The sequence below is a fragment of the Cardiocondyla obscurior genome, linkage group LG20, assembly GCF_019399895.1.
Source record: "Cardiocondyla obscurior isolate alpha-2009 linkage group LG20, Cobs3.1, whole genome shotgun sequence".
NCBI classification, from domain to species: domain Eukaryota; kingdom Metazoa; phylum Arthropoda; class Insecta; order Hymenoptera; family Formicidae; genus Cardiocondyla; species Cardiocondyla obscurior.
Genome location: NC_091883.1, coordinates 2,703,670 through 2,714,171, shown reverse-complemented (window position 1 = coordinate 2,714,171; position 10,502 = coordinate 2,703,670). Strand labels below are relative to the sequence as shown.

The window sequence follows — 10,502 nt, the reverse complement described above, 5'->3', positions numbered from 1 at the left end:
GCGAGATGCGGCCGACAGCAGGAGGACGTTACTTATATAAGGTCACTTTATCAATCCACCTTTCAATTGATAAATTTGCAGCAACGGTCGGAACCCACCGTTCAATGAGCCAGTGATGCGCAGTGCTCCTCGCCAAATTAATCAGCTGTTGAAGGTAAATAAATTATTATTAAGATACTCGAAATAAAAATCAGAATAAAAAATAAACATATAAATTAACAATTTAAGAATATACTTTATAAGTGTACGTTTCTATTTCGTAGATTGAGTATTCTTTTATTACGGCTTCATTTTTTGCAGGACACGTTTAGTCGTATGTGAAAAGATGCTCGGGAGTAAATTGTTACAAAGGTGCCTGCTGCCAGTTCATGTGCCTTTGAACTGCAGAGCAATGCATCTCTTGAGAGATAATGCCTACATTAATGGGAACTGGATAGGCGCTAGCAGCAAGCAGACGTTTCCTATTTGTAATCCAGTTGATAATGGCATTATTGCTCATGTTCCTGACATGAATATTGCTGATACTCAAGTGGCCATCGACGCTGCCGCCGAAGCTTTCAAGTCGTTCAGTAAAACCACAGCGAAAGAAAGAAGCGATTTGCTCAGGAAATGGTATAATTTGATGGTCAAGCATTCCGAGGATTTGGCTGTTATCTTAACGAAGGAAAACGGCAAGTCACTCGCCGAATCTAGAGCGGAGATTAAATATGGAAATTCTTTCGTCGAGTGGTTTTCGGAGGAAGCTAGGAGAATAGGAGGAGAAGTACTGCAGGCTCCTATGTCGAACAGAGAATTGTTCTTGTTAAGGCAGCCAGTAGGCGTAGCTGCTTTAATTACACCATGGAATTTTCCACATGCTATGATTACCAGAAAAGCAGGCGCTGCAATTGCCGCCGGTTGTACGTGCGTCATTAAACCTTCCGAAGACACCCCGTTAACAGCATTGGCGCTAGCAGACCTTGCAGAACAAGCGGGCTTTCCTCCTGGAATTCTGAACGTACTCACTACAAGCATAACAAATTCCGCTGCCGTTGGCAAAGAGCTGTGCGAAAATCCAAAGATAAGAGTATTGTCGTTCACCGGCTCGACAAACGTGGGAAAGATCTTGTACAGGCAATGCGCCTCGACCATGAAACGTCTTGGCCTTGAATTGGGCGGCAACGCGCCGTATATCGTCTTCAAGTCCGCGGATGTAGATTTAGCTGTAAACGGCGCTATGGCCAGCAAATTTCGTAATACCGGCCAAACGTGCGTCTCGGCAAACAGATTTTTCGTACAAGCTGATATTTTTGACGAGTTCGTTAAAAAATTTGTGGCAAAAATTGAGAAAGACATCAAGCTGGGAGACGGTAGTAATGAGAGCGTCACTCATGGGCCGCTTATCAAGAAAAGTCAATTAGACATGGTAAATGGTTTAGTAAAAGATGCAGTACAGAAAGGTGCTAAGGTACATTGCGGTGGAAATTCATTACCGGAGCTCGGGCCGTTATTTTATGCACCTACGTTATTAACTAATATAACCGAAGATATGGAAATTTACAACAAAGAGATCTTTGGACCTGTAGCTGTAATTAATAAGTTTTCCAACGAGGAAGATGTATTGAGACAAGCTAACGATACACCCGTCGGTTTGGCTGGATATTTCTTTTCTCAAGACATATCGCAAATATTTAGAGTTGCACGTAAGCTAGAAGTCGGAATGGTAGGTGTTAATGAAGGATTAATTTCATGCGCGGAGGCTGCTTTTGGCGGGGTGAAAGAATCTGGTTTAGGAAGAGAAGGATCTCGTCATGGGGTCGAAGATTTTCTTGATATTAAATACGTATGCGTTGGCAATCTGAAATATTAAAACATACATATATTATAAATGCATTTTTATCGTTATTATCAGATAATTATAATGGTTACAACTTATCAATAATTGACAATAATGTGCCATAATTAAATAATACAATGAAACAGAAAATTAATTTCACATATTTAAAGTTTTTATAGTAATAAATTGATAACAATATAATTCGAATCTTTAGAACTCAAACACCTTTATTTTAATTTGTATATGTATATACATTTATTAAAATTTATAGTTAACAATTTATTATTATATGCATACGTTTATTAATATTAAATGAAAATATAAAGAGCTAAAAACTAGAATGACTCAGATGCTGTTTTTAAAAAATGAAGAAACAAAATGTGTTTAATGAATTATGTTGCTTGAATAGTTTTAAGTTTTGTTTTCTCCATTTTTAAAAAATGCTATTTAATTTATTCTGGTTCTTAGCTCTTTATATAGTAATTATTAAGTTTCTATAGTGCGATATATAATTTAACTCTAGTATAAAAGTATAGTTTTTAATTTTATGTTATTAATCTGTTTTCCTATATTAAATTTTATATTTTTTATATCACATATAGACGTACAGTACAAAACAAGTCTTCCAAATTTTTATAAATGGAGAATATAATATATACGAAATATTTAAGTGAAGCACGAGTACGTTTTTTCCTAGGAATTAATTTAGTTTTTCCATAGATATTATATGCTTTAATTATGTATCGTAATTACTAGGAATTACGAGAGGAACTCCATGGAAAATTTTAGAGAGTATATATATATATATATATAATAATATGAGATATATAGATATATACAAACCGTATAATTATAAGATTATATAAGTTTTAAGTCTATATATATATAGGCTATTACATAGGTATCCCATACTTTTCTCCATTTAATTGCTTCTTTAATCAATCTCTTTAGTCTGACATATTCTTTTACGACTAAATTGTTAACATCAATAAAATAATTAAGTATCAAAATAATATGCTCAAATTCTCTAAAAATTCCATAAAAAGAAAACATGGTATATCATTTAACAAAATCGTGTAATTTTTATCTATAATTATTCGTTTATGACTTAAATGTTATAAATAATTCTGCAATCTATATATAATATATAAAGTATAAATAATTTTTATATTAAAATTAGTACACATCTTTTTACATTAAAAAATAATATAAATTTTTTTGGCCTCTCGTATATACAGTCAAAAAAGTATGGTATATACCTGTGATTTGTGTATCTCATAATGAAATAATTAGTCCAATACAAAAGTTTATCTCCCTGCTGCTCAAATACGTAATTTCATTATTACAATCGATACCTATGTGTCATATGCATAACCGATATTAAATTGCATTATTTAAGAATAATAGTTTTTTTTTTTTGTAAATTATTGCTTATGATTATAATGGATAGGTATTTGTACAATTACGTGTGATCATATTTTAGAAATAAAGATGTATTCACATGAAGTAATAGTAAATATAATACACAAACAGTAAAACATGTTATATAGATGTTATTATAATGACAGTGTTATAACCAGAATAAAACAGTAATAAGAATGTCAGCAGTTTGTTAGTCCATGTTTTTTAATATACCTTTCTCTGGCTTCCTGTATCATTTTAGCTTTTTTCTCTTGAAAGGAAGTAGTACCCAATACCTTATCCTTAGTAGAATTTGAAGATCCGCTGGATGATGTTACAGATGATTGAGCTGACGGATTGGGTTCTGGAGTATAAGTAACTATGCCATCAAGAATATTGGCGATCGTAACATCGACGTTTCGAGTTTTTACTGCGATAAATGTAATAGAATATATTTAACAATTGCTATTGTATTTTAAAAAATTATTATACATCTTAAATTAATAAATTCAAATAAAAATTTTAAGTAATTACATATACATACCGAGATCTCGTAGAATCACATTTTGTGGAACCAATGGAAGTACTTCGCTAACTTGACGAACCATCCTTTGTATTTCTATACTATGTATAACTTGCGAGTTTGGTGCATTTCTGTTGGGACGCGCGTTACTGAGTATTCTCATGCGATAACGCTTCTCATACTCAGTTTTGTCTGATACAGTATGAGAGCATGTTTGAAGTCCCAGAGCGTCTGCGATATCTTTTTCTACTTCTCGAACAAGAATTTCGTGATCGGAGTTTCGTCTAATTTTCAGGTACTTGAGTGTGAAAACTGTATAGGGTACAAACATAAACCAAAATACTTCTGTCAACCATGTTGAAGCCAATGTGGTAACATGTACAGGTACAAGTTCTGATCTCAAAGCTTTGATAGCCACTGGCTGAACAGCTGTTTCTATACTGAATGGCCAAGAATTGAATTTCAATAGAGCAACCTGGTTGTTAGTTGTGCCAAATTCGGGTTGCACAGCAATACTGTATGTAGAAGTGGAAAGAAATTGTTTTATATTGGCAATTAATGTCTCCTTACTGTTCATATTCATTTTTTGCAATCCCAACACATTACTCAAGGCAGTAGGCAGCTCCCAAACAGTAGGGACTAATGTCTCTGTCGCACGACGTAAAGCAAAGTGATCCAAAACAGATACATTATTGGCAATTATTATCCTTGACTGTTTGTCTCTGGGTTCACTTTCGCTATCAATTTTTATTACAATACCAAAAGCAATTCTAGCACCATAACTTAAAAATTTTCGAAGAGAATTGCAATCAGGTAATAGTGATGCTAGAAGCCACAGTAATAATACCACCAATAGTCGAAATAATACAAGTACAAATCCTATTGGTGAATATATTATTAAAAGTAAAAGGCTCCAACCACTAGGAAACCTAAATTCATAATAATATAATTAATTAAACTTTAATACATTAGATTACATTTAGATAATTGTAATAAAGAATAATTAGTCTCTATTTTCTGAACAAGTTTATGCAATGGATACTCCATATGACACAGAAGTACACAGTATTTTTTCATTAATACTTTCACATTGTTACGGTTTTTAATCAACATTTATGATAAAAATAACGTGACTAAATGATGTTAATCGTATTTAAAAGTTTCTTATTAAAAAATAATTTGCAAATACGATCAAATTACCTGCTTTTGTTAAATAAATCTTGAATATCAATTTGTGACATCTCTTACAACAAACATCTGTCACAATTAAAGATATAATACTCGTTGTTCGTATTTTCTTGTTAATAATCAAGTTTTGTTAAGTCAAGTACCGTTCAGACTGTGGCAAGCGTATTATTTAATCCTTTTTCTCACATACTTCTCAGTAACCTCCTAACTGATGTGAATTTTCCTTTTCGTCACTTTCGACAATCAGCTGTTCTGTAGTTGCGTGACGACACTAGGGATTTTTTTCCACATTCCTGTTTCAGCGGGAATTTCAAGCTCCATACCAAATGTAATAACATAGGCCGTTTCATTTATCTCACGATTTATTCACACATTATATAATAAATAGTATGGTTTACTATTTTTTTTTTTACCAAATGGAATTTATTTTTTTCAATAAATGTAACATATTGTCCATTACAAGGTAAGAAAATTTGTATAATGTCGATGAGAACTGTCAAAAAGAAATTATATTAGAAAGAGCATTATAAATCGTACGATAAAAGTTCAATAAAAAAAAAAAAAAAAAAAATTTAATTTTTATGACCGGTGATATCGCAAATACGACAATAAAAACGTCTTATAATATTTTTCATGTAATAATCAAGATACTTCTACATTTGGATCTGTAATACCTAAGTGCGTTATCTATAATAGTATTATATACATTAGTATCTCCCACGTAATTTCATTCACGTGTACTACAAAATCCATATAAACTCAGAAATGTTTTCAACGATTTTTTTGTAATTTTAATAATGCAATTTTTTTCTTTTTTTTGCTTTTAATATAAATGCTTTTATAGAGAATGTAAGAAAACAAATTTAAAAACATAAAACATTCGCAAGAAAACTTAAGATTCAGATTTATATATGGATTTTAAAAACTTACTTAATACACATTTGGAATAATATGAGCACATTTGCACTTTGATTCTATCTATGTGCATTTAGTACACGTAATGTTATAGAAAGCACGTACGTATATTTATATAGAGCATATTTTCTAGTCAGTAGGTTGAAAATAAAACTCGGAATCCACAGCTTTGCTCCTATGCTTGTACGCTGAGAGGCAGTTATGGCATTTACGAAGCGCGTAATACACATATGCCACGGAGCACCAGCCGCCGAGGATCACCGAGGAAGGATTGAGGAGGAAAAAACAACTCCATTGCTTTTTCTCCCGTCTTCTCGATCTCCTCTCTCGGCTACCAAAGCGGCTGATGCTCCGCGGCATATGTGTATTACGCGCTTCGTAAATGTCGTATCTGCCTTTCCGTGTATGTGACACTTGCGTGATGCGTGTCGAGTTTCACACGAATCGCCGAGAACTGAGCGAGAGAACGCGCCCTACTACTTTTATCCTTGTCCTCTCGATCTCCTTCCTCGGCGGCGCACACCACGCTAGTGTCAAGCACACTAGCCGCCGTCGCTGCAAAAGTCATATCTGCCTCTCAGTGTACATATAAAAGTGCATAGAAACAATTCTTCGTAAAATATAACTTTCGAGAAAAATTTTTTTACGATTGTTATCTTAATTGAGGAAAGCGTCGTAAACGTTTGCTCTCTTTCCAATCACGAAACACGTTCATATGTGTAGGCGAATTATATAAGAATGTATACATGCATTATAATAAACAATACAGGTCTGCACATACGCACATATGGCCATGTATATAACTATCGTTCTTGCCTCAAAAAGACTTGAAATGTCACATTGCTATAAACCTTTGTTCTAAACAGATTATATGACATTCATCTCAATGAACTCGATTTCATATTGATTGCTCACTGTTATGTGAAAGACTACATGGGACCCTCAATCAAACTGATTTTCATTGTACAGTAATAAATGCTGCGACCCAAGCATAAGAGGGCCAAAAGAAATGTACCTGAAAACATAATAATTAAAAGTGTTATGTGTGAATTTTAAAAATTAATAGAACAATAAAAATTACCGCGATTTCAAAATCTAACATTGCTTATACCTACCAATATAAGCTACATATATCCCACCATTTGTTTTTACATATTTATAGGTCCCAACCTGTAATCGTATATAATGTAATATTATATAATAATAATAAAAAAAAATATATAAATTATTCATTAAAAAAAAAAAATGTTAATTTGAATATTCACCGTTACAGCTATAGCAATTATTAAGGCTATAATCCCAACAATAATGAATACAATTCCTCTTCCTCTAGCAAAGTCTGGGCCAACGGAAGATATTTTACGGCAATGTGGACATCGAGCCAATGCGTTATTTAATGTGTTAAACTATAAAAGACATTTGAACAAAGAAATAAAAATTGAGAATGCAACTTTAATACATCGTTATCAATAATGACTCACCAAGAATGTGTCATGGCAATGTGCACAGCCTACCCTGCACATACCTGGCATAGACAGAACGGGTGGGGTTATCGGGCTAGGGGCTAGATTGATAATACGTTTACAATTTGGCCTAGGACAGGCAATGCGCTGGGAAGAGCTTTTGCATATTAGCAGGCAATTGCATGGACATCGTACATATTTCTTCCCAGGCGGTGCATTTCGTATAGGCTGTAAGGGAAGGAGACAATGGAAATTCAGAATATTAACGTCGTCACAAAACGGTAAATAAAGAAAACGGGAAGCAAGTTTGGAAGACCTACTGTAGCCTCATTACACTGGCAACATTTGACAACGTGCTGATCCCTTTTCCCTGAAATGTCTATCATCGCCTGGCAAACTCTGCAGGTCACCATCGGCATGCCGCCCTGGATGGCGGACTGGTAAGGCGGCGGCAGCTCATCCGGCCCGATCGTAGAGACGGTGTGCACATTGGACTGCGTCTCGTCTGAAACGACAGACAGATCGTAATGACACTCGCCGAAAATTCCCGTGAGACGCGATCCTCGCGCGAGAGAGCGAGGGCTACGCGACTACCTCATACCGATCGCATCGCTGCCATGGGAGCTGTAGGTGACGTTCTCGTTCTTCAGCAGCGGCTGTCGCTCGCCCTCCTTGCCGTCTCCCATGTCGTACTACGACGGAACCAATTCGCTGCCACGACTCCGGCACGACAGACACGGTTCGTTTCTATTGTTTGACAGAACTCCCGGTGCATCGATGACAAGGATGACAAAATACGAAAATTCTTCCCCCCCCCTTTTGCACTTTTATGTCGTACGCGGCGTTACGAGAATGAAGATGGGAAACCGCGGGTCCCGACGTGGCTCGTTCCTCGCCGGATGCCACGAACGAGCGGAAGTTCGAGTTTAAAGAGGGACAGCCGCACGACCTGACGTTGACGCGAGAGAGAGGAAGCTCGAAAGCTGCGAACATGGCTGCGTGATGCGCAGTCGCGCGAGAGGCGCGTGTAACACGCGTTTAAATGCCTTTCGGAACGTCGCCGAGCCTCTCGCTTGTTCTTGGGTTGACCGCACTGCGTTGGGTGATGTCGATATGAGTAATGCACGACGGGGTGTGTGTACACATACGAGATTGGTTATGAAACGGAGGCGAGGTAAATTTTTTTTTCTAAAGTGCTAGGCACCCTAATTTCAATTTCAATTTACGCTGATTGCCGCGTGACGGTGATAGGGTTAACGAGGCATTCCCGTGTCGTCCTTTGACGATTGGATGCGATAATCGCGCGAGAAAACCACGCAGCAGCTGTAATGATCGTTTTGCAGGTGCGATCAGCCGTATAATCGCATGCGGAAAGCTATTTCGGAACAATTATGGAGATTGTTAAACATCTGTGGAATGTCAATCAGTTTATGACGAAGCTGAAGAGCCCGATGGTCAAGGACTTGCAGATATTTTACATGTAATTTTATTTAAATTGTTTTTTTTTTTTTTTTTATTGACGTAACAGCATATGTAAAAACGTTGAATTAATTTCAGTATTAATATAGACTATTGCTGTTAAGTACTTAGGCATATGCAGAAATATTAACGTTTTGATAAATTTCGATAATATATTTATTACAAGCAGATTAACTTTTTTTTAAAAAAGATTCTTTTTAATTTTTACCGAAATATTTCCAGGCAAAAATGTAAAAAATTCAGCCACAGTGTGGAACTGCCACAGAAGAATTTTGGATCGTCGGTAACATGTTCATACTGTGGATCTCTATGGAGTACAGTGGATCATAAAGTTCGGATATTAAGTGGTAAAAGAATGTCTAGATCAGTAAGAAAGATTGTAAAACACATGAATGAAAATCCAGATCAAAGGAATCCAAAAGTTCGTGCAACTTTAGCACACAAATCTATACAAAATGAAATGAGTAAACTGGTCATTAAATGTTCCGTCTGTTCCAAGAATACCAAAGTACCATTTAAAAAGACTAGTCACTTAAAACCGGTCAAATTGAATAATTCACAAATAGAAACGCCGCAAAGTAACCGTAAAAAGAAAAAAAAGAAATGTAAGGATAAAACTGCTGGTTTAAATATCACAGCCTGCACATCTGTGCAAGCAAACAAGAAAAATAATTATAAAATCTCTACACCATCACCTGCAATTATATCTAAAACAATACAAAGTAAAAAGTCATCTGCTTCTCCTAAAAAATCGAAAAAATTTAATATAGAGCGATTGAAACGTATTATGGAAAATAATGTGACAACACCTACGAAGAAAAATAATTTGCACAATTTTTTAACCGAAATATATTAAAGAGATATACAGAGATTACTGTGGGACATCCCGTATGTAATATGTATGTATTGTAAATATCAGTATAATGTACAATAGCATTTTTTTGAATAAACGATAAAAATAACGTCCGACTTTAATTATTAAAAATGCAATAAAAACTCTACTGAAAGTACTCTACGATTTTTTAAATTAAATCGTTTATTTCTTGGAAAACAGTAATATAAAGCAGAAATAAATACATATCTCTCAAACATAAGTATTAAGTTTTACCGTTAATTACTCCATCCATCAAGAAGTAAAGAAATATTTGATTATATTATTGCACATCTTTTGCTGCACAAATAAAATACGTGGAGAAGAACACCATTTCTTCTTGCTGAATATTTGCGAATATTTATCGGTAAGACAGTGAATTAATGAATCGCGTTATACCACGTCGAAAGAAGAGAAACAACTTTTTGGTATTATAACTAAATAACGTTATTACAATACTTCAGTTTTGTGGTCCTACATTATTTTCACTTTGTGGGCTTTATGGTCCATGCAAATAAAATAAATACACTGTACAATATACAGTCTGTCGCTTATGGCTTTGGATACGCGCGTCCGTCGCTTACCTTTTTTTTTTTTCTTTCTTTTTTTCCCCGAGATTCTCCTCCACAGTCACTCCAGTGGAATCTCCTGCTTTACGACCTGCAACATTGGGGTATACTTTATGCACGGTGAAGTTGTAGAATTTTAATGTATTCCCGCGGCACATACCTTGCTCGTATACCTTATTTACTTCGATATCCGCATAAAAAAGGCAACTCACACAGGATAGGGAAATCGTTATTTACGCAGTGGAAAGCTGCGAACGGCCGCACGGAACCACGACGT

The 10,502-nt window shown here is 35.2% G+C and overlaps 5 protein-coding genes across 15 annotated transcripts in view; 2 read left to right on the top strand and 3 right to left on the bottom strand.

Moving 5' to 3' along the window:
• The first annotated feature begins 14 nt into the window (after positions 1–14).
• Positions 15–3,420, top strand: Ssadh (succinic semialdehyde dehydrogenase). Its single transcript, XM_070670082.1, has 2 exons — positions 15–154; positions 301–3,420. Exon 2 carries the CDS (start codon positions 326–328, stop codon positions 1,847–1,849), a length of 1,524 nt encoding a protein of 507 aa, XP_070526183.1. The 5' UTR covers positions 15–154; positions 301–325; the 3' UTR covers positions 1,850–3,420.
• LOC139110355 (lipid droplet-regulating VLDL assembly factor AUP1-like) lies at positions 3,294–5,416 on the bottom strand. Its single transcript, XM_070670088.1, has 3 exons — positions 4,941–5,416; positions 3,762–4,669; positions 3,294–3,647 (listed from the first exon to the last, which is right to left on the bottom strand). The coding sequence occupies exons 1-3, from the start codon at positions 4,979–4,981 to the stop codon at positions 3,418–3,420; spliced, it is 1,179 nt and encodes a 392-aa protein (XP_070526189.1). The 5' UTR covers positions 4,982–5,416; the 3' UTR covers positions 3,294–3,417.
• Positions 5,417–5,545: 129 nt separating this feature from the next.
• LOC139110357 (type 1 phosphatidylinositol 4,5-bisphosphate 4-phosphatase) lies at positions 5,546–8,170 on the bottom strand. The gene is made up of 6 exons (XM_070670091.1): positions 7,908–8,170; positions 7,627–7,811; positions 7,325–7,534; positions 7,109–7,249; positions 6,959–7,013; positions 5,546–6,858 (listed from the first exon to the last, which is right to left on the bottom strand). Exons 1-6 carry the CDS (start codon positions 7,990–7,992, stop codon positions 6,773–6,775), a joined length of 762 nt encoding a protein of 253 aa, XP_070526192.1. The 5' UTR covers positions 7,993–8,170; the 3' UTR covers positions 5,546–6,772.
• A 202-nt stretch (positions 8,171–8,372) lies between these two features.
• On the top strand, positions 8,373–9,747 carry LOC139110358 (uncharacterized). Its single transcript, XM_070670092.1, has 3 exons — positions 8,373–8,480; positions 8,650–8,786; positions 9,008–9,747. Exons 2-3 carry the CDS (start codon positions 8,698–8,700, stop codon positions 9,639–9,641), a joined length of 723 nt encoding a protein of 240 aa, XP_070526193.1. The 5' UTR covers positions 8,373–8,480; positions 8,650–8,697; the 3' UTR covers positions 9,642–9,747.
• The window catches only part of Lubel (Linear Ubiquitin E3 ligase), a 44,616-nt gene continuing 43,730 nt past the window's right edge, over positions 9,617–10,502 (bottom strand). For all 11 annotated transcript variants that reach the window (XM_070670068.1, XM_070670067.1, XM_070670069.1 and 8 more), the window contains one exon: positions 9,617–10,316. In XM_070670068.1, the coding sequence (XP_070526169.1) occupies positions 10,287–10,316 (30 nt within the window). In that variant the 3' untranslated portion in view covers positions 9,617–10,286. The remainder of the gene's footprint in view (positions 10,317–10,502) is intronic.